Source organism: Dendropsophus ebraccatus, chromosome 7, assembly GCF_027789765.1.
Source record: "Dendropsophus ebraccatus isolate aDenEbr1 chromosome 7, aDenEbr1.pat, whole genome shotgun sequence".
In the NCBI taxonomy this organism is placed as follows: Eukaryota; Metazoa; Chordata; class Amphibia; order Anura; family Hylidae; genus Dendropsophus; species Dendropsophus ebraccatus.
In genome coordinates, this window is record NC_091460.1 from 98,862,666 (window position 1) to 98,887,058 (window position 24,393).

At 43.5% G+C, this 24,393-nt stretch overlaps 1 protein-coding gene across 4 annotated transcripts in view; it reads left to right on the top strand.

The window, feature by feature from the left end:
- The window catches only part of PDE4C (phosphodiesterase 4C), a 231,485-nt gene that overhangs the window by 116,796 nt on the left and 90,296 nt on the right, over nucleotides 1–24,393 (top strand). Inside the window, exon 1 of one of the 4 annotated variants that reach the window (XM_069977948.1) lies at nucleotides 7,656–8,391. The exons of the other annotated variants lie outside the window; for them this stretch is intronic. Coding sequence (XP_069834049.1) covers nucleotides 8,261–8,391 — 131 coding nt within the window. The 5' untranslated portion in view covers nucleotides 7,656–8,260. Of the gene's footprint in view, nucleotides 1–7,655; nucleotides 8,392–24,393 lie in introns of those variants that run through there. 4 annotated transcript variants of the gene reach the window in all.

A 24,393-nucleotide genomic window follows, 5' to 3' on the forward strand; every position in this document is an offset into this window, starting at 1 on the left:
TCTATAGACTATACGCTGCCTGAGAAAGATACTGTTCCTGTCTAGTAACGTGTTGCCGAGTAAATAAGCATTTTAATACCAGCTCCATTTTTGGATTGTTTGTAGAACTGCTTTTAAAATGTTTATATGTGCACAATATCCCGGGTAGCCTACTGTAACTGTATAGAAACTTGCAGCAGAAAACACACTTCTGTAAAGTTAAAGGGGTACTCATGCAAAAAATTTATTTCAAATCAACTGGTGCCTGAAATTGCCATAGATTTGTAATTTCTATTAAATAATCTCCAGTCTTCCAGTACTTATCATCTGCTGTATCTCCTGCAGGAAGTAGTGTATTCTCTCCAGTCTGACACAGTGCTCTCTGCTGCCACCTTTATCCATGTCAGGAACTGGTCAGCAAATCCCCATAGAAAACCTCTCCTGCATTGTACAGTTCCTGACATGGACAGAGGTGGTAGCAGGGAGCACTGTGTCAGACTGGGATAAATACACTTTTTTTTTTCAGAACATACGGCAGCTAATAAGTACTGGAAGACTGGAGATTTTTAAATAGAAGTAAATTAGAAATCTGTATAATTTTCTGACACCAGTTGATTTGAAAGTAAAACAAATCACCAGAGTGATAAGCAATAAGGTATCTATAATCAAAGGACACATCTCTGGCCATGCCTTTTGGGATAAAGTACCCTAAAAAAGCCACTAGATGGTGCTACTGTAATTTTTATCTGTCATTGTCTGAGACCAGGGCATCCGATAAGTGCTTTGCAAGAGATTTAAAAGGAAAACCTGTCATGTTTGTAACTGTCCAGTAGTCATATATTGCTATATGATGTAGACTGGCAAAGAAATTCTCCAAAATGCGTTACTTTGATAGGTTTTATTATAATTGTTACTAAAATTGCATTTTCTTGGGGATTGCCATTTTTTAGTCATTTATATTTTTAGCCAGTTATAATAATAATATAATAATAACAATAATAATAAATACAAATATATACTGTATAAATTTAATCTATATAATACACAGCTCCAGGGACATTATGAAAACCTAACTGTAATTAGACTACCTGCAAAGTTACCACTAAGCTGCAAGTATTTCTATGTGTTTGTATTTCTGTGAGTTTCGGTAAAGCACATAGGTTTCTATTCAGATGAAAAGGACAGTCGCAGAAATCCCTGCAACAAATCTGCCATGTGTGAAAGAGGCTCTAGCAAGTCTTGTCTCTGCCGAAATACACTCCGTTGCTGTTCTATAATGAATAGCATGCCTATCACCAACAAACAATAAACACATACCTGACCATTACAATAAAGAAGCCAAGAGATAATAAAGGCTTCTAAATTACAGACGTATAACGAGAATTTAGCTTAAAAGGAGTAATTCAGAAAAAAAAAAATCTTTCAAATCAACTGGTGCCGGATAGTGCCAGAGATTTGTGAAGCCCCTATTACACGGGAACGATTATCGTTTAAAAATTAGCTAAAACAAAATTAATGATTATTTGCCTGTGTAATAACACCCAACGCTGAAACGACTAATTAAAAAATCGTTTATTTTTGTCTTTCAACATGTTGAAAAATTATCGATTGTTCGCATATTTGTTTGTGTAATAAGTCGTTCGCCGATAAAACATGATGTGTGTGCTGTCCATATAACGCTGTAAAAATCGTTCATAACAGTAATCAGTGAAGATATTAACTTCACAATCGTTTGCTACAAAATCGTTAGTTATCGCTAGCAAACGATCGTTATAGCGAATCTTTGAGTGTTAATTGCTACATGTAATACGGCCTTAAAGGGGTAGTGCGGCGCTCCCCTCTGCCGCATCATAACTGTGCTCAGCCGCATTTGGCTGAGCACAGTTATGCTCAGCCAATCGCGGCTGAGCTGCTGATGACGTGGCAGAGGGGGGCCGGCATGAGGGACGGAAGGAGCGGTTCGGCCGGCCTCCCGAAGACTACGTCATTGTCCCAATATGGCGGACGGGGGTCGACACGAGATGCGGTGAGTATAATGCACCACACTTCCGAGTCTAGCGTGGGTGGGGGGAAACACATACATAACATACATTACAAAGTTGTATAACTTTGTAATGTGTGTTATTTTGTGAATAATTTATTAGCGCCACACTACCCCTTTAAGTCTTCCAGTACTTATGATCTGCCGTATGTCCTGCAGGAAGTGGTATATTCTTTCCAGTCTGGAGAGCAGGAGAGGTTTTCTGTGGTTTTTTTTTACTGTCCATGTCTCCTGAAATGAACAGAGATGCCAGCAGAGAGCATTTTGTTAGACTGGAAAGAACAGACCACTTCCTGCAGGGCATACAGCAGCTGTTAAATACTGTTTTTTTATATAAGTAAATTACAAAACTCTTGCACTGTCACCAGTTGAAATGAAAGAATTTTTCTCTTTAATACAAATATACTGTATGGGGGTCATCCACATGGAACTCTGAACATACTGCAGATATAAAAAATTTATTTTGCAGCAGAAAAACTTAAAGTTTTCCTCATGTATTCAATATGTCACATGGACTTCAGTCCCTTTTGCTTTACAGTTTAGTGTATCTCTAGAAATTCCTAAACTGTGATTTGCACCACAGAATCTGGACTTGTCAATCAATCAGAAAGCTGAGAAAGCAAGGCTGATGACTAGTGTGAATGTGACATGTGACCAGCTTATGAGTTCTCTTTTACATAAAAAACATGTAAGAGACAGCTCATTTAAACATTGTCCCTGGACGGCTTTATCTTTGTAATGCTGGGAGGGTTAATCTGAGGTCAAGTTGCTGATAAACTCTGTTTGATTAATCCTTCCATCATTACAAAAGTTGCAGACAGGGACTTGATTACATCAGCTGTCTCTGTAGTGAGGGGGAGGAGGAGAGAAAAGCTCACACACAGTTTTCTGTGCCTTCAGCAGAAAGCAGTAGCAGCTCAGAACTGGGGAAGGAGACTGGATAGTGTGACACTGTCCGGGGTTTGTTGCTGGATGGGAGGTATTTTCCTCTCAGCTTGTCTTGCTCTGAGTAATGCAGAGAGCTAGGACTGGACTGGAGTTTTTAAGCCATTCCAGGTTTTTAGGCATTTCCCAACATACAAAGCTGAGCTGGGAGCGAGGGCAGAGAGATGTGGTGTGTGCTCAAGTCTGGAGTACACCTATGCGATCTGTCTAGGAGGACTGGTTGGACTGTGTTCAGACACATGGACTGTGTACAAGGCAGCTGCTGCTGTAAGGTCTGAACCAACACTTAGAACTTCTGTTATTGCTTTAAAGGCCAAGCTGGAACTGCACTTATGTGTGATGGCAGCATGAAGGTAATGCTGGATTTTTGTTCCATTTGTTTTTGTAGTGTGAATAAACACTAAGATTTGAACTGTGAATTGCCTGTTTTCCTCTGTCTGCTACCGCTACCTAGCTATACCTGAGCAACTCCCCTACAATAGATAATAACAAGTATGGAATTAATTGTTAGTCTCACCATGGACAGCAACATATGAAAAGTTATGTCTGAGCAGAATACTCCTTTGCTATAATCTAGCTGACTGGTCTACTTAATGGGAAACTATCAGCAGGTTACACAAGTCTAATCTGCTGATATATCCTTATAGCACACGGGACGCTGAGGATGAAGGGAAGTTTCTTACCTTCATCCATGGCAACATTTTCATTGTAACGCCCGGAGTAGTGGATCCACTGGACCGGCACCAGCGATGGCACAAACCTCACCAGGGAGCGGAGTCTAAGGGGCCGCTGGTTTTCACCAGAGCCCGCCGCAAGGCGGGATGGACTTGCTGCGGCAGGCGACCCCCAGGTCGCTACCCCTGGCTTGGTTGCTGGTGTCGGCAGGCGAGGCGTGGCAGGAGCAGTAGGCAGGAGATGGCACTGGCAATGGTCTGCAGGTGAGAGCGCACGTGACAGGCTGAACGCAGGAACAGATGGAGTGACAGGGAAACAGGAACCAGGAACAGGGACTAGGGACCGGGTAACGGACAGGACTCAGGAACAGGGACTTGGGACCAGGTAACGGACAGGACACAGGAACAACAGGGAGCTGGGCCAAACGCTATGGGAAGCATGTAGAGGCTCCAACACTAAGGACAGGGCATGCTGGGATTTATAGGGGAGTGATTGGTGACACTAACCAATTAGGAGCGCACTGCCCCTTTAAATCTGAGACAGCCGGCGCGCGCGCGCCCTAGGAGGCGGGGACGCGCGCGCCGGCCGGCACAGACCGCACGGAGGAGAGGTGAGGCGCCCCAGGGGCCGAAGCAGCAGCAGCGCCGGGTCCCTACACAAGGACCCCGGCGGCTGCACGGGACAGGAGGCGGTCGCGGCGGCAACCCGGAACGCGGGAAGCCGCCGCGGCCGTGACAGTACCCCCCCCCCTTTGGCCTCCCCCTCTTTCTTGCCTGCAAATGGCACAGGAAGCCACAAAGTCTTTGACATCTTGGGATAGGCTGGGCCACCAGTAGTGGCGAGAGATCCGTTGGCCGGTCTTACGGACTCCAGGGTGCCCGGCCTCCAACGAGGAATGTCCCCACTTCAAAATACCTCTTCGAAGCGCAGGGTGAACATGAGTCTTTCCGGGGGGTACTCTCTGAAGAGTGGAGGTGACGACTGGTACTAGGCGATCAGGCGGTATAACGTGGCAAGGGACTGTGGGTCTGTGGACGAGGACCTTCTGTAAGTTCTTCCGGTGGTGAGAGGACACGACCTTAGTCTTGGGTACGGGGAGAGGGTACACCTCGTCAGAGAAGGCATCCGCCGAGTCTTGGTCTTCTGCCGGTAGGCCGGATAGAGGCTTGGCCGGGACAGGAAATGACATAATACACTTGGTCTGAGGTGACTTGAGACACTGGTGGGAACAGTCCTGACCCCAACTGAGAATCTCCCCGGTTCTCCAGTCCAGCTGAGGGGCATGTTCTTGTAGCCACGGGAGTCCCAGGAGGACCGCGGGGGAAGAATGGGGCAGGACGTAGAAGGATATCTCTTCTTGATGTAAAGGACCCACCTGGAGGACTAAAGATGCGGTCTGGTAGTACACACGGTCGGTAAGAATTTCGCCCGTGACCGAGGAGATAGTCAGGGGCCTGGCTAGTCGGGTCACTGGTAGCCGCCATCTTTGGACCAATGTTGCCGCAATAAAACTGCCTGCTGAGCCAGAATCGAGGAAGGCAGTAGTCTGATGATTTTGTCCTGAGGGAGTCCGGATGGAAACTGGCATAGACAGACTTGGAATGGTGGCATTCGCACCTAGGGACACCTGTCCCACCGGACCTAGGTGCGAGCATCCTCCGGATGTTTGGGGACGTAGGGGACATCCCAGCCGGAAGTGATCGGAACCACCGCAATAGAGACAGAGATTCTGCTCCAGGCGCCGGATTCTTTCATCAGGCGTCAGGTGAGCCCGTTCCACCTGCATAGGAATCTCAGGAGAGGGTTGGGACATCGAAAGGTCAGGATTCTGGAAAACCGGCGCCAGCTGGGGATGGCGACGGGACTGGGTTAGTAAATGTTCATGCCGAACCTCCTCCTCCCTCTCCGAAAAACGAGTATCAACTCGGGTGGCCAGTAGAATGAGTTCGTTCAGGGAGGTAGGCAGGTCTCGGGCAGCGAGCACGTCTCTCACTCGACTAGACAGGCCCTTCTTGAAGGTGGCCAATAGGGCGGCCTCGTTCCAGTCCAATTCAGCTGCCAGGGTGCGGAACTGGATGGCGTAGTCACCAACAGAGGAGCTGCCTTGAGAGAGGTTGAGGAGAGCAGTCTCGGCTGAAGAAGCACGGGCAGGTTCCTCAAAGACGGAGCGAAACTCGAATAGGAAGGCCCGGAGATTGGCAGCAACAGGATCATCACGGTCCCACAGTGGCGTGGCCCAGGCCAGGGCTCTACCTTCTAATAGGCTGATGATGAAAGCCACTTTAGAGCGCTCGGTGGAAAACTGACTACTCAAAAGTTCAATGTGCATGGTGCACTGAGTCAGGAATCCTCTGCACAACTTAGAGTCCCCAGAGTACTTGCTTGGGAGGGCCAGTCGGAGTGAAGAAGCAGCGTCAGGAGATGGTGTGCGCTGGGCAGTAGTCTGCTGCTGTAAGGCGGCAGTGAGTTGCTGGATCTGCTGTGACTGTTTCTGGATTTGTTGAGCCTGTTGCGCGACCACTCTGGCGACGTCACGGAGATCTGGCACCTCGCCGGGATCCATGGTTGGAGCCTACTGTAACGCCCGGAGTAGTGGATCCACTGGACCGGCACCAGCGATGGCACAAACCTCACCAGGGAGCGGAGTCTAAGGGGCCGCTGGTTTTCACCAGAGCCCGCCGCAAGGCGGGATGGACTTGCTGCGGCAGGCGACCCCCAGGTCGCTACCCCTGGCTTGGTTGCTGGTGTCGGCAGGCGAGGCGTGGCAGGAGCAGTAGGCAGGAGATGGCACTGGCAATGGTCTGCAGGTGAGAGCGCACGTGACAGGCTGAACGCAGGAACAGATGGAGTGACAGGGAAACAGGAACCAGGAACAGGGACTAGGGACCGGGTAACGGACAGGACTCAGGAACAGGGACTTGGGACCAGGTAACGGACAGGACACAGGAACAACAGGGAGCTGGGCCAAACGCTATGGGAAGCATGTAGAGGCTCCAACACTAAGGACAGGGCATGCTGGGATTTATAGGGGAGTGATTGGTGACACTAACCAATTAGGAGCGCACTGCCCCTTTAAATCTGAGACAGCCGGCGCGCGCGCGCCCTAGGAGGCGGGGACGCGCGCGCCGGCCGGCACAGACCGCACGGAGGAGAGGTGAGGCGCCCCAGGGGCCGAAGCAGCAGCAGCGCCGGGTCCCTACACAAGGACCCCGGCGGCTGCACGGGACAGGAGGCGGTCGCGGCGGCAACCCGGAACGCGGGAAGCCGCCGCGGCCGTGACATTCATGCAGTTTGTAGTTCAATCCCGAGGCTAGTAAGGTGGTTTGGTGCACTGTGGGCAGGACTACCCATTAGAAGGGGCGGGCTGGCTGGGGACGGATCGGTGTGCTGCACATATACAGTGCACTGTAGTCATGGCTCCCGGGCTGTAATCATTTTCCTTTGTGCTGTAATCCCACCTCTGAATGATGTAGCCCCTCCTGGCCTGTGACTCATGTCCAGAGAGGGGGGGTAACAGCAAGAAGGGGAGTGATTACAGCCCGCGAGCAGTGACTAGTTGAGAGACGCCGCCCACATGACTAGTTAGTGCTGATTTGTAAAGGAATAAAGAAAGGAATAAAACTACATTGTCAGGGAGAGGGAGGCAAGGACGAATGAGCAGTTAATATGGTAGGAAATGCTGCAGCATTCTTCATAACATTATTGTAACTGAACCATAAATCATCATGATTGGTTTCCTTTAATTGTTTCTTGAGACACACAAAACAAGCATAGCAACAGTATGAAATGCAATAAAATAACTGGAGCCGGAATATGCCATGATGAGTAATACTCTGAGCATAACATTCAGGCCTTTTTTCATTGGAAAGTATAGATAGTGCTTGAATGAAGAGCTGGCTCTTTAAAGAGAAGTATTTGCAGAGCGTGAGTGCGGTGTCGGCCCTCCCCTTACTGGAGTACAGTGACAGTGACATCACAGCTGTTCTACAGGGAGAGATAGCTCCGGATCCTGCACCGGTGGCATTTCTCTACTCTTTTCCAGCTGTCACACTGAACCTACAGGAAAAGCTTGGAAGCCTCCTGACCTCATCATACGAAGAGGACACAGTGCGTTTTTCAGGATTTCAGCTGAACTCTACTATTTTTAGGAACTATAATTCATGTGCACTTTATTATCTGCCTAAACCTGTTCACCAAGGTAACCAGCACAGATATAGACTGACGGATACGCACAGATCTGCTAAGGCTGCACTGCTGATTCTGCATCCTCGGGATCTTCTGTTTGGTTCCACTAACCTGGTTACTCTTCGCCAGATGCTTAGGTGACAAATTATTTTTGGAAACAGAAGCTTCTTGCAGTCTCCTCTTATTGTACGGAAATGATCTTCCCTGAGAGGAGAGCTCGGAGTGCTGACTACTGTCCATACTCTCCACAAGACAGCCAGGTTTACTACTCTGCTCCTCGTATCCCTTACCTCTTCTAATAATGGGAATATTTTTCAGAGGGAGGGTTAAAGGATGTTTTGCATGGGAATTAAGTCAAGGAGTTCTGACAAACCTGCACGATATCTTCTATTACTGTACTGTGGATGTTTGAGAACTGTCTAGCAAGTCGTGGATATGAGTTTACCCACAAACTGTGGGTTCCTGGCACCTATGGACTGGGGAGGACGTAAGCTATACAATGGACATGTATATGGGTCACCGTGTGCAGTCAACAGACCCATCGATATTGTACAAAGAAAGAGACGGTAACTATATATGTATATATGTATTTGACTTTTATAATGAAAGTTTTGGTGGTGTTTGGTATAGAGCAATTGCTCATTTCTGCTGGTGCTTTGTCCCTGGTGATTAATAACTGAGCTACTACCATCCTACGCATGTAAAAAATAAAAAGGGAAAACTTTTATGGTGTCCCAGGAAATTACCTATCCTGGGCATTCGGCTACATAGGATACAGCCTTTGTTCTTTTACTGACAGAGGGTGCGTTCACACCTACAGGATCTGCAGCAGATCTGCAGCAGATTTTATGCTGTGTTCAGTTATTTAAAGTGTCACTGTCGTGAAATTTTTTTTTGCAGAAATCAATAGTCCAGGCGATTTTAAGAAACTTTGTAATTGGGTTTATTATCCGAAAAATGCATTTTTATCATGAAAAATCAGTTTGAAGCTCTCCCCCCTGTCTTCATTGTTCTCCTATGGAGAGAGCTAAAGAAAAGACCAAAACAGGACAACAAAGAGTTAATCTACAAATCCCTCACGGGATATCTCCTGTGACAGTCACCAGTGACCTGTCTGAGCTCGGATTACAGCTGTCACCCAGCTCCGTGCCTGTAATCCTCTGTTATCTGCTTTCTGCTGCCGGCTAACTCCCTCCTTCCTCCTCCCCCCTCCCCTCTCCCTAGAGCAGACTGGGGACGTCTCCTGCAACAAGTCACAATTTTCAGATTTTTCAGAGTGGATGAAAAAGAGGAAGGAGGGGGGGACCTGGGAAAAGGCTTTTTACATGCAGATAATGGCAGATTTGGCTAATAAACCCAATTACAAAGTTTCTTAAAATCGCCTGGACTATTGATTTCTGCAAAAAAAAAAATACGACAGTGACTCTTTAAATGAAATCTGCTGCAGAAAATCAGCTGCAGATCCTGTAGATGTGAACGCACCATAAAGGAGTGTGTCGGGCACATTGATCATTCATCGTATAAGGCAAATAAAATAACGGCCGTTATTTGCCATTTAATGACGGCCGTCCAATAAAAATGACAGTGTGTGAACATAGCCCAAGAAGAATCATTTCAGAACTTTAGGCTACCTTCCCCTAATGTCTTTTTTGGCCGTTGTGTGTCAGTAATTTGTATTGAACGGCAACGTTTTGGAGCCAAAATGACGGCTGTCCAAAAGAAAAATAGCAGTGAAATGGCCAAAAAAAGGTGTGGGAACATAGCCTTTATGTCACCTAAAGGCCCACAACATCTTTTATTAGCCATTTGAGTCCAAATAACAGCCTTTGTTATGAAATAGACTCAAATAGCCAATAAAAGACGTTGTAAGATTATAGCCATAATCTGTACAATTCCTCTTCATCTTCAGCTTTATAGCAGAGGCCTGAAGGTTTTGTGACTGATATTTGGAACTATTTATAATTCCCTCCATCTTGACTAAAGCCTCAGTTCCAGCTGCAGAAAAACAACCTCAAAGCATAACGCAGCCTCCATCATGCTTCACTGTGGGGATGGTGTTCTTTTAGTCATGTGCAGTCCTGGCTTTGTGCTGAACATACCTTGTGGTAATTATAGCCATAAAGTTCATCTTGGTTTTATCAGACCATAATATGTTTTGGCAGGCTTGATTAATTGTATAGATTATGGGTAACATATAGGCTATGTTCACACAATGTAAAATAAAGGTAAATTTTGGCCATAGTTTTGAGATAAAAATACGGCTATATATATATGTTATAATGCGCTCCATTGAACTTAATGGGAAATTGGTTGGCAGTGCACACACAGTATAGAGTAATAGCTGTAAATCATTATTTAAGATCTGCTTTTCCAAAATAAGGCTGTTTTTGCATCCGGTCACAATTAATTTTTTTTATTTAACTGTGTGTGAACCTAGCCTTAAAGGGGTTCTCTGGTGTCAGAAAACTTTTTATATAGTGCTGCAGTTATATAAAAAATAATAAAGAGCGGAGGGGTCTGGAACCTAGATTCATAGTTTATCCTGGACAACCCCTTTAATGAAGACATGGCTTAATGTGCTGTAAAAGGCCTCCTACTATCTCACCCACCAGGTGATGCCTTTCACCTGTAGATTCAGTGCTCATAATCACATTATATCCACTCCTTGAAATTGGTCACTCTTAGAGGCCTCACCTGCAGATAACAGTAGTAGCAATAATTGACTAATTTAATTTACAGTAAAGAACCGTATAATTAGGTTACAGTACTTGTGATTAAGTTACTGAAGACTCAACACATGCGCTATGGTAAAGGGGTTGTGTGAGTTTAGAAAACCCAACTGAACTCTTGCTTTCATGCTCCACCAGAGATTACAGGTGGAGATACTAACAGAGGGACACTCTATGTGTCTACCTATACTTCGCTTTCTGCAGTCCCCCGGTGACTTGGTACATCATCTTCAGTCCCCGGTTAAACGATTCTGCCTCCACTATGAGGTAGACTGGTCTGGTCACTGACTGAGGTGGAACAGCGCCATAGCCAGTGATTGGCTGAGGGGGCTGTCACTGCCAGACAAGTCCACCTCATAGTGGAGGCAGGATCGTTTAGCCAGGGACAGAAGATGATGTCCGAGGACACCAGGGGAGCGTGAAAAGGTAAGAATAGGCTGTTTGCTATGTTCTGCATCAGGGCAGCAACATATTAAAATATATTTCTGAGCAGAATACCCCTTTTAACAACGTCAGTCTATTTTAAACTTGTAAATGTTTAAAAAAAAATAAATGATAGATAAATTTTATTGTCCTAAAGTAATCAAATGCTCTGCTTAGGCCCTTTACCTTTAAAACATTTTAGGCTTTATTTACACATCTGCAAGATTTGGCCGTAATTGCGGACAAATTTAGATGCAATTGTTTTTCATGTGCCTATTAACACATCCACAATTTTTTGTGAATCCATAAAAAAAGGACATGTCCTAGTGCAGACTAATACTATTTAAAGGGAACCTGTTGCACAGGAAACCGGGGCAGAACCCACCCTGCTATTTAGTAAAGCTTTGGACACTTAACCTCTCCTTCCAGTATCGCTCCAGATGCCAATTTCTGCCACTTGTCTTCGCGCTCATTATTCTAATGAGCAGAAATGAGTCTGCCGTCCATTGGGAATGACTGTGCAGTGATTTCCTGTGGACGTCAAACTCATCCCTGCTCCCTGAAATAGAGATTTCTACACAACAGGCCTGGCAGCTGGTGTAATACCAGGAGGAGAGGGTAAGTATCCAAAGCTTTATTAAGTGGTAGGGTGGGTTCTGTCCTGGGATAACAGGCCAGCGTAAACCCCCAGTCCAGACTATACCCAGGGTTAAAGTGGCCTAGGCTAGATTATACCCTCTGTATATTTTGGCCTAGGCCAATTCATACCCCCTCAGGCCATTAAATCGGCAACATTGAGTGATATACTGTACACAAGAATCAGCATTTTATTGGGGATTCAGCTTTATCTGCTAAGTAAAGTGAGCTGACTGACGGAAAGCTTATAAGTCTAAAAACAGAGGACATTTATCATTTTGGTTAATAAGGAGATTTTGTGAAGTCCCTTAAAATCTGTGTAAGATTTATTAAGCGTTTTGTGCTACGTTCCATCAGTTTCCACTGCCTGTGACCATTTCAATTATTGCGCTGGGAGGACGTGGTTTTCTATTAACTACTTTTTCATGTAGTAAATGAAATTGTGTAAATTTTCAGTTTTTGCTCAAAATCCTACTCTAGAGTTTCATTAAGCTAAACTGTTTTAATGTTTTGCGCAGCTGATAAAAAGCTCCTCCTCCTCTAAAAAATTGTGCGGATCAAAAAATTCCCCCCATAGATTTTTAGAACTTTTACCAGCTTGGTTGCTCATAATATAAATCATAACGTCCTGAAACTTAAACTTATAAAGGTGGCTTTACATGGGGCGATTATCGGGTGGATGTTTATGGGTCTCCTGCGCAACAGTTTCCCTTTAAATAGTATTAGTTTGTAAAAGTGCGAACATATATGTGATATCACCAGAAAAACTAGTAAAACATGAAAAACCTATACTACTTTGTTATCGCCAAAATCATTCGAAACCATGGAAAAGGTAACTCATGTTACTCATGCCACAAGGTAAGGGCCAGTTCACACGGAGTAAAAGCGGTGGAACTCTCTGCCGCGGAATCCCGCCTGCCTCAGTGCCATACAGTCTATCTATGGGCGGGCTAGCATGCCTCCACTCACCGCACCTCTCCGCTCAAAGAATTGACATGTAAATTATTTGAGCAGAGAAAGGAAGTGCGCGAGCCCTCCCATAGACAGACTGTATGACACTGAGGCAGGCAGGATTACGCAGTGGAATTCTGCTGCTTATACTTTGTGTTAATTGGCCCTATATGGCGCAAAATGTAAAATACTAAAAAGCAATGATGAAAAGTTGAGAAAACGTATAGTATTTAGTCCTCCAGACCACAAAAAGTCCCAACCTTTGCATATACCAGTTTTAATTAATAAAGATACCATAAGCTAATAAAATATATAGTAAGCTATGAATGCACTAAAAAAATAAATAAGAGATAATTGATTTGTGCAACAAATACATATATAAGAATACATATACAAAAAAGGTGTAAAATTGTCAGTGTAATACCGCTGGGTATTGGCCAATGCTGTATTTAGCGTTAGTTCAAATGTGTCAATTGAGGCTACAGATGGAAAACGTTATAAGCAAGTCACAGTTATAGGACCTGTAGTCCCACTATTGGATGTGTATCTCACCGCTCCCGATGCCCGGTGTAGCGAGACACCCAATATCTGGCAGATCAGTTCACATAGATCAGTTCACGTTTAATGTGGCGATACAAAGTATGCGAAATGGCGTCTGTGACGCCGCTGACCTGTCCGAGTTGGTAGCTGCTGTCGTGGCTCTCTCCCTCCTGCGGAGGCGCTTAGTTGCGGTCACTTGATCTGACCTGGAGAGGCTCTTGCAGTACGACCTCGTGGTATTGGCGTCCGTGCGCTGTTCTGTATCACGGCTTCACTCTGTATCCCGGCCTCGTTCTCGCTCTCACCTCGGATGTCTCCGTCTAGGGTGAGATGCTGATAGGGATAATAGGTGATTGCCGTAAGTTGATCGGGTGAAAAAGAGTAATGGGGGGCCCCCCCGTAGCGGTATAACTTGTAGTAATAAAAATTTCTCTGAAAGACAGTTTATACAATGTCAAACGCGTTTCAAGGTTATACTGATTAACCCCTTCGTCAGTGGCGATGATGAACAGTAGCAATGATGGCAATCTTTGCCGTCCCCTACCTGGGGGATATTTATACTTGGTCTCTCATTGGTATCTCATCAGTCTCTCATTAGTCAGATTGAGGAACACTGTAGGTTCCAGGGATTACACCGTTGGACACACTTGATCATACAAAACAGAATAATAAAATATAATATAAACAAACAGAATAATGGATAAATAGACAAATGTTGCAAACATACATTGGTGAAAGATAAATATTAGGTTACTATGGTGTGTTTCAATGAACATATGTTCTAAAAACGTCTGGATAAAAATGTGGATAAAAAGCGTATATCAAAAGACGCTCATGTAAACAGGGATCAATGTATTAATTTGTATCATCAAAAAAGAGCTCATGAAATGGTGAATGCATAAATATATATCTAAATAGATCTATAAATGAGTGAATGAATGAACTGACAGACAGAGTAATCGTCATATATTGGATATGTCGAGAAATAGAAGAAATTTTAGACCAAACCGGTGTTACTACCAATATCCATCGATTAATTAAATAAACAAATAAACAAATAGATAGATGAATAATGATTATAAAAAGGCTAGGAGATATTCATAAAAAACTATACAGTAGTCAGATGTATAAATTCATAGAGATGAATATATAGATGAAGTAAATATAAACAGATGGAGAAATATAAACAAATAAAAAAATAAACAGATGAGCATAGTGGTAATGGGTCAAAGAATGAGTCAATAAAAGTTGGAGTGTGTGAATCGATGTATATATGAATCAAAACATGGATAAATATATGGATATATGAATAAATGAAAAAACTACACGAATGACTCGACTATATCTTGAGGAGATGATTTTCCTTTCTGATCGCACGAGAATCGCATCATGTGAATGAGTTCCAATCATTCTCATACATCAGAAATAGGAAATAGGGAAATCGGATAATAACTAATCCGTATGCTATAGAATGAAAAAATAAGAAATGTATATATAAAGGTAGAAATAAAAGTAAAAGTAAAAATAAATATAAATAAAATAAAAAATAAAAATAATAATAAAAAATAAAGATAAAAATAAAAATGGGGGGGGGGGAAGGTTCATATCTTGGTTTTCCTTCCTAATCGCATGAGAGTCGCATCATGTGAGTTTCTGCATATATTATAACTTATATATCAGAGATAAATAGATCAATGATAAAATAAATATACAATAGATGTAATAAATATAAATATACGTGTACAATTGGAATAGCAGAACAATATCTATGTAATACAAAAAGTAGAAGAATCAAACTGGGACCAAGGTGGCAGAGGCGGCTCCGGCGCAGTGTAGAACGGCCGGGCACGGAGGCGACTGTGGCACCAAGGTAGCCAGGAAGGGAAGTGTAGAAAGGTATATAGGTATATGAATGGCCCTATTAACCATAAGAATCATATGAATCGTAGGAAATCATAGAAATCCTAGAAAGCCAAACACCTCCATCTCAGCATTCAGTCCCCTAGGTTCGAGACTGTCAAATTCAAATATTCTCTGGGATTCTATCCTAGACATTTTTCTAATATAGTCGCCCCCTCTCCAGGCCTTCTGTACACTTTGGATGGCTAGAAAGAACAGTTGGGAGGGATCACATTGGTGTACTTCTTTGAAATGGGATGAGAGGGGATGAGTCATTTCACCCTTTCTAATATTGCGGATGTGTTCCGTGATTCTGGTTTTTAGTTGACGTTTAGTCCTTCCTATGTATTGTTTTGGACAGTTACACTGTATAACATAGATCACTCCTTTGGAATTGCACGTCAAACACTCCTTGATGTTCACCTTATGGTTATTGGAGGTAGATGTAATATTTAGTGTATGTCTGGGAGTAGATGTATCTTTACATCCCACGCATGTACCACATTTGTAGAAACCCTGTGTCTGTAGCCAAGACCTGGAGGTGGTGGCGTTTTGAGTTCTCTTGGTGACAGTGGGGGCTACTTGGCTACTTGAGGTCGTACTGCAAGAGCCTCTCCAGGTCAGATCAAGTGACCGCAACTAAGAGCCTCCGCAGGAGGGAGAGAGCCACGACAGCAGCTACCAACTCGGACAGGTCAGCGGCGTCACAGACGCCATTTTGCATACTTTGTATCGCCACATTAAACGTGAACTGATCTATGTGAACTGATCTGCCAGATATTGGGTGTCTCGCTACACCGGGCATCGGGAGCGGTGAGATACACATCCAATAGTGGGACTACAGGTCCTATAACTGTGACTTGCTTATAACGTTTTCCATCTGTGGCCTCAATTGACACATTTGAACTAACGCTAAATACAGCATTGGCCAATACCCAGCGGTATTACACTGACAATTTTACACCTTTTTTGTATATTTATTCTTATATATGTATTTGTTGCACAAATCAATTATCTCTTATTTATTTTTTTAGTGCATTCATAGCCTACTATATATTTTATTAGCTTATAGTATCTTTATTAATTAAAACTGGTATATGCAAAGGTTGGGACTTTTTGTGGTCTGGAGGACTAAATACTATACGTTTTCTCAATTTTATTATTTTTGCCCATGTCTAGGTAAGGGCATTTTAGGTTCACGTCGACCCAATTAGTTACTGTAACTGTGAGCTGCACCTATATATATTCTCTCTTCCAATGATGAAAAGTTACCTCAAAAATGCTGCTGCTGAAAAATATACTTATAAGTCTATGGGGGACATGTATCAAGGCAAAACTGCGTACTTTTTTGCGGAAAGGGGCGATTTGCAAATATTTTATTCGCAAAACGTCCATTTGCAAAAAAAATATTCGCAAATCGCCTCTTTCCCCCGAGTACGCCGGGGGGGCGGGGAGGTGGCGTAGGTTTTCAGCTGTGCACACCGACGCGCACAGGATTTATGTAGAGGCAGTCCGCCTTTACATAAATCTCCGTAGCGCCGGAGATGCGGGGACATTTATAAGTCCGGCGTAAAAAACGCCGGACTTAATAAATGTCCCCCTTTAAGTCTACATACTGCAAAAAAAATGACAACGTTGTGGCTTTCTTGACTGCAATAACACAAAAACAAGAAAATATAAGACCCCTGGCACACACAAAAACCACTTTGGCCTTGAAGAATAAAATGAGAGACCCCCTTTGGCTAATTATTAGTAACAGAAGAACTCCCAAGAAGCAAGTGATGTTCTAGCAACATCAGGTCACCCAGGGAATCAAATTTGTAGCTAGTATCAGTTGAATATTGCTGAATCCTTCTGATAAGTATATACGTGAAGGGGAAGATGATTTTTTTTAAATCAACCGATACCAGAAATTATATAGATTTGTAAGTTAAGAAACTATTTAATAATCTCCAGTCTTCCAGTACTTATCAGCTGCTGTATGTCCTGAAGGAAGTGGCGCATTTTTTCCAGTCTGACACAGTGCTCTCTGCCGCCACCTCTGTCAATGTCAGGTACTGTCCAGAGCAGGAGAGGTTTTCTTTGGGGGTTTGCTCTGGACAGATCCTGACATGGACAGAGGTGGCAGCAGAGAGCACTGTGTCAGACTGGAAAAAATACACCACTTCCTGCAGAACATGCAGATAATTTACAAATCCATATAACTTTCTGGTACCATTTCCAAAAACATGTCCCTTTAATCAAAGATACCATAGGGTTAAAATGAAAGTTCATAGACAGGAAAACTTAAACCGTCTAGAAGTAATATCCTTTAGAAAGATCCAGTATCCTGAACATTACAGTTTTGTGTGTGTGTGAAGTGTGGGAATCTATAGCAGAGATAATATACGTCTCCTCATTTTAATAAGTGCAAGGCATTTTATTGTGATTTCATTTCATACATGCAAATATATATCTACATTGTCTGTATGTACCATACTGTGGAGAACGTTTAGAGATTGTTACAGGAGACTTGATAAGTGGTCCCTTTTATGATGTGATAACTGTTACCAGCCACAAAGCGAGAGACGGAAATATGTACTTGTGCAGTGGAAGTAGTTGATTGTTGAGTGTAAACAGGATGCTTTCAAGTGATCGCTCATTTTAACACCAGAGACTGTGTGCACGGATTGTACACACCCTGTCTGCTTTTCTGAGCTTGTGTCTGGGACATATACAGGGATCACAATACTTATACATCTATTGACATTTGCTGTATTACATAGTAACATGGTGAAAGGTACATGCACATGAAGGGAATTAAAGGGATTTAGAACTGGAGAAACCCAATATGGATAAATAAAAATGTACTGGGTGCAATAAATAATAATAAGAAAGCACTAAATTGGTTAAGTTGCTAGAACAGCGTGGAGGGGGAACTATCAACTATTAACTGGTATCAGAAAGATATATAGATATATTGTAAATCAATTCTATTTAAAAATCTCCAGTCTTCCAGTACTTATCAGCTGCTGAATGTTCTGCAGGAAGTGGTGTATTCTTTCCAGTCTGACACAGTGCTCTCTGCCCATATGCCCTTTGCATAAAATCTCTGAATACACTGGGGGAGATTTATCAAACATGGTGTAAAGTGAAACTGGCTCATTGCCCCTAGCAACCAATCAGATTCCACATTTAATTCCTCACAGGCTCTTTGGAAAATGAAAGATGGACTCTGATTGGTTGCTAGGGGTAACTGAGCCAGTTTCACTTTTACACCATGTTTGATAAATCTCCCCCACTATGTTTATTAAAACGATGAGTGCTTATCCTGCGTCTCAGGGTCTGGCTCATTATACCTATATATTGGAGGCCACAAGGGCACTCCAGCATATAGATAACGTAATAGCTACCACAAGTAAGGTGACTATTTATTTCAGATTCCTCCCCCGAATTATTACTAATCACTTTTTTGTATTATTTTGTATATAGGTGCAAGTTTTCCACATCTATATACTCCCTTTTCCTTTTTCTTACCATTATCTTCATTCGTCCTCCCTTTCTTATTTATCTCTTTATTTAAATTAGGAAAAGAAGGGGCAACAATTTGTCCTAATGTCCTCAACCTTCTTTGGTCCTTTTTTCACATTTTTTTTAAAAGGATCATCCAATAAAATACTTCACTTTTTCTTTAGAATTTTGATGAGTAGTTTGTCACTTTTTCTTTGTTTTTAGGCTATCTATGCAACTTTTTAAAATAGATTTACACAAGAAACTACACAAACAGCAATGATAAATCCCCCCCTAAATATCCTTGCACTTCCAACGTGTCTTGTTATCAGCTGTATACCCCAGAGCTACTGTAGGTACTGTATCTGGTTTTAAGGCAAATAAGATTATGGGGTGTATGCATTGATACACATGAGGAAAACATAGCTCTATCACTGTAGATATCACTAATCAGATCACACATAGAATATTGTGTAGAATTTTCTGCATTAATGCACAAGAAAGATACGGTGGAGCTTAAGAGTGTCCAAAGGTGAGCAGTCTAGGCAAATGGAAAGATTATTAAAATTCGGGATAGTTTAACCAGTGGCATGTATTGCTCAGGTGGGATTTTAGGCCATTGTTCCACACAGACTCTGAACTTTATGGCCAGGTTCGGACTGGTGGAGGATTGGGAGTGCCGCCCGCACAGACAGGGAAGGAGTGATAGCTGTCATTTGTCTACACTATATGTCACTACACACTAGCGCATCGAAAGCCGCGGCACGGGCCGACAAGAGGAGCAAATGAGCGACGTCAGCACTCGTTTGCTCCTCGTTCCCCACTCGCTGTCGCCGCTATTCCACGCGGCAGCAGCAAGCGGGTGAGTCCAGGGGCAGCTGCGGGGGAGCTGCCGGGTGGTCACTATATCGCCCAGGAAGCCCATAGAGGATAGTGGTGGTCTGCTGAATCGCTGCTATCCCAGTCGTTTGTCTTTCAACATGTTTGTTTTCATGTCATGTTTTCAACATGAACGATGTCGGCTGATCGTTGCCTGGATCAGCCGTAACAGCCGATAATCGTTCTGTGGAATAGGGCCTTTTGTTTAGCAGGCCCTGTCAGACAGCTGTACAATGTGTCATCCACCAGTCCCCTAACTGTCCATACATGATGGAGAACATGTCACCACACCCAGCTGGAAAGTTACCAGCACTATTGGGGGTCTCTGAAGCTGGCACTAATAGGGGCTATAAATCGTTCATATGTTGTTGATAGTTGATTTAGATCTGAACCTAAAATCGTTCGCTGTAATTCAAAATTAATTTGCTCAAGTTCCACATTTTTTTCACTAATCGTTCAGTGTAATTGCACATTGTCCATTGTTTTGCTGGGATCAGAAGGAATAAACGATCATAATAACGATCGTAGTAACGATTGTAACTAACGACCATCATTCTGTATAATATGGTGAATGATTTCAGGTTAACGATAAACAATCTTGTTTGTGATCGTTTATCATTAGTCGTTAAAAATCGCTCCGTGTTATAGGACCCTAATGGTACTTTTACACAGAACGATTTATCGTTCGTTTTTGAACGATAACGACCGGATTCGAACGATAATCGTAGGTGTAAACGCTGCGAACGATCAAACGACGAGCGAGAAATCGTTCATTTTGATCTTAAAACATGTTCTCAAATTATTGTTGGTCGTTCGCAAAAAATCCGCGGATCGTTCTGTGTAAACATTCTTTCAACGATTTCACCCATGTGTGAGATAGGCTTAAGCGATCACAAAACGGACGCATAACTATTTTTCCGTATGATGTATCGTTCCCTCTAAACGCTGATCGTTATAAAAAATACATTGTTCATTCAAAATCGTTAATCGTTCGATCGTGCGAATTATCGTTCCGTGTAAAAGGACCATAAGGCTGGCACTATATGTGTGATATATTCACAGGTAGTTTATAATTATGCATGCAATAAATATGGTATGTATAGGATATAGTTACAGTATATATGGGATATATTTACAGCTGTAATATATGTATGTGAGTAACATATTCACTGTTGGTATATAGTTATTTGTGCAATATATTACGGCTGTTATATTAGGGGGTAACATTTACATTTTTGCCTCAGGCCGCAGAAAAGCTACAATGGGCCCTGCAAAAAACGGCCATTATTTTAAAACAATGACTTATTAAATGAATAATAGCCTTTGTTTTAAAATAATGTCCTGCATTTTGACATAGGTGTGAACATAACCTAAAGGGGTTTTCCGGTCAGATCCACAGGACAGGTCATCAGTCACTGAACGGCAGGTTGCCAACACACCCACATACATCAGCCGGGTTATTGAATGCTCAACAATGAATGTCTACAAAAAAAATGTCAGACTGTGTACACACTGTATAAAAAAATTGCACAGATGGCTGTTTTTCCATAGACTTTAATATAGGACATTATTAGATTCAATATACAGCCGTATTTTATGTCTATTTTACAGTTGTATTTTGACTATGTCTGAACCTAAGAATGGGAAGGCTCATGTTGACATAGTAGCAGGACATATTTAGAGTAATGTTGTTTTATGGTGTTGATATTTCTATATATTATGGTGTGGCTCTGTTTTCTGTCCCCTCCTATAATGAAGACAAACGGATTTCCACAATGCCAAATATTCCAGCAATGCGGCTACTCACAGCTCTCCCTGGGGAGGTTACAATGTAATGTGATATAGTGACGTGAATAAATTTTTCTACTATATTATTTTAGAGTCCATGAAAATAGGTTTAACATATCCGGTTTACTATGTATTTATAAAAGGGATAAACAGGGTTTGGGGCTGCCTGAACAGTATGCCTATAAAAAAGATTCTAAACTTAACACTTATCTATAGAATATTAAGTAACTATGTAATGCCTACTGACACCCAGCCTATAACATATAACTTACCAGGTGGCTATATGGCTCTGACAGCCACAAGTAGAAAAGTAGTATGTATGTGTTCCCACTCCATGGTCTTATATGGCAGGAATAAAAGTGAAAAAAGAATCTTAAGTCAAATGAATGAATTAAAGGGGTAGTGCGGCGCTCAGAAATTATTCACAGAATAACACACATTACAAAGTTATACAACTTTGTAATGTATGTTATGTCTGTGAATCGCCCCGTTCCCCGTGTCCCACCACCCCCACCCGTGTACCCGGAAGTGTGGTGCATTATACATTACCTGATCCGTGTCGAGGGCCGTCCGCCATCTTGTGCCAAACGTCATCTTCGGACGGACGGCCGAGTCGCTGCCGCCCGTCCCCCCTCCGCCGCGTTACAACTGTGCTCAGCCCAACACAGTTATGCTCAGCCAATCGCGGCTGAGCATCAGATGACGCTGCAGAGGGCGGCCGGCATTCGGGACAGTCGGAGCTGTTCGCCGTCCGCCCGAAGAAGACGTCACTCTCTGAAGATCGGAGACCGGTGTCGGCACGTGACAGGTGAGTATAGCGCACCACACTTCCGGGTACATGGGTGGGGGTGGGGGGACACTGGGAAGGGGGCCATTCACAGACATAACATACATTACAAAGTTGTATAACTTTGTAATGTGTGTTAGTCTGTGAATAATTCTTTACCGCCGCACTACCCCTTTAAGAAGAAGAATTTTATACACACACACACACATATCTATATCTGACCTTTAGGATAGGATTTGTTGACACATAGCAGGTTTGCAGCAGATTTCACAGAGTTTCACAGGAAATCTGCTGCGATACTCAGTAACATTACAGTCTAGGGCCCTCTATTGTAGTGAACAGTGATATTTACCTAATTAGCTGCCAGTAAAGATAACAAACAACGAACGCTTATGGGCTAGCGATCACCCAGGCAGCCCCTAGCACCTCCCCACGGCCTCCCCTGCACTTACCCACTCGCTTCCGCTACGTGTAATAGCGTCGGCAGTGAGCTGGGAACAAGGAGCAAACAAGCGCTGACAGTGCTTGTTTGCTCTTCTAGTCACCGTGTGTAATAGGAGCTTTATCTGCCCTCGCTCCCTCGTCCTGCTTCTGTTTGAGTCTACATGTCCCTGCTCACTGTCAGCCCGCTCAACCAATCAGTGCGCTGTCCTGCTACAGCCAGTGATTGGCTGAGCGGGCTGTCAGTGAGCTGGGACCTGGAGACCAAAGCAGGAGCAGGACTGGCTGTTTATTATTTTTTACTGGCAACTAATTAGTTAAATATCACTAGTCACTACATTCTCGCAGTGGAATGAAAATCTGCTGCAGGGCCATAGTCTGTAATTTTACTCGCTATATGTGACTGCACCCTTGAAGTGCAAATAATATGACTAACCTCTGTTACAATAGAAAAGCTGGCAATACCTTTATAAAAGACTTTATAATAATTGAGATAATCCTTAAACTACCTGATCACCTATAAAAAGCCACCCTATAAATCATTGTCTAACGCTTTAATGCGCTATGTAATACTACCAGGGTTATTAAACCAGGCGGCAGGTATATCATATATAGACTAAAGGCCCCTATACACTCTTAATAACTGACGATGAACGATCTGTCTGCGCTCATTCTACAGTTGACAGCCCCATACACCTTACATTTACAGGCTGAACCCGTCATAAGTGCCTGGTATGGCCATCATAAGTCTGAAGCAGCGCTTCTCAATCCCAGTCTAATGGCCCAGAAACAGATCATGTTTTGAGCACATCCCATACAAAGAACTCCTGTGATAATACCTAATAAATATAATTATATCACCTGTGAAATACTAAGAAAAACACGACCTGTTGGTGGCCATGAGGACTGGAGTTTAAAAGCGCTGCTCTAAAGTATATGGCAACCTTTGGATTTCCACGCATTGTCTTACATAATTAAAGCAACTCTGTACCCACAATCTGTGCCCCCCCCCCCAAACTGCTTGTACCGTCAGATAGCTGCTTTTAGATCTGTCCTGTGGTCCGTTTGGCAGGTGGTGCAGTTATTGTCCTAAAAAAGTGTCCTAGAGTGGGCAGGATTTTTCCTATTCATCACCTGTGTGAACCTTTTCAGTGTTCACACAAGTGATGAATGGGAAAAATACTGCCCAGGGCATTCCTAATGGTGAAGAAGGCGGGGAGGAGGGACGGAGAGGTGGTGCAAGGCTTGGGCACAGACACTCTAGGCCACGCCAATTTGACACAGGGCTGCAAGTTTAAAAGTTGTTTTTTAGGACAATAACTGCATCACCTGCTTAACGAACCCAAGACAGATGTTTGAATAAAAGTGGCTATCCAAAGGTACAAGCGGTTTGGGGGGGACAGATTGTGGTTACAGAGTCGCTTTAAAGTTTAGGGGTAGTTCACCAAAAGAATCTTTTAAATCAACTAGTGCCAGAAAGTGGAGGAGAGGTTTTCAATGGGTATTTTCTACTGCTCAGGACAGTTCCTGACATGGACAGAGGTGACGGCAGAGAGCACTGTGTCAGGCTATGTTCACACGGCATAAGAGACCGGCCAGGTCACGGAACGGCTGGCCTCTGCAAAGATCATCACGGCCTCTTTCTGGCCGCAGTGTTCTGATGCAGGCGCATCACCGCACACAATAAAGCAAGCGGCCGGAGCCACTGACATGGGTTTCTACGGCCGCAATTCACTGAATCGCAGCCGCAGAAAACTGACATGTCAGTTCTTTGCGGCATCGCGAGGGATGCCAGCCGGAGCGTATACAATGTGTATACGCTCCAGCCGGGATCCCATAAAAGAATATGCGGCATGTTCACCCGTACAAAATACGGCCATTGTTGCCGATGGCAACAACGACCGTACTTTTACATAGTTTGGACATAACCTCAGACTGGAAATAATATACCACTTCCTGCAGGACATACAGCAGCTGATAAGTACGGCAAGACAGAGATTTTTAAT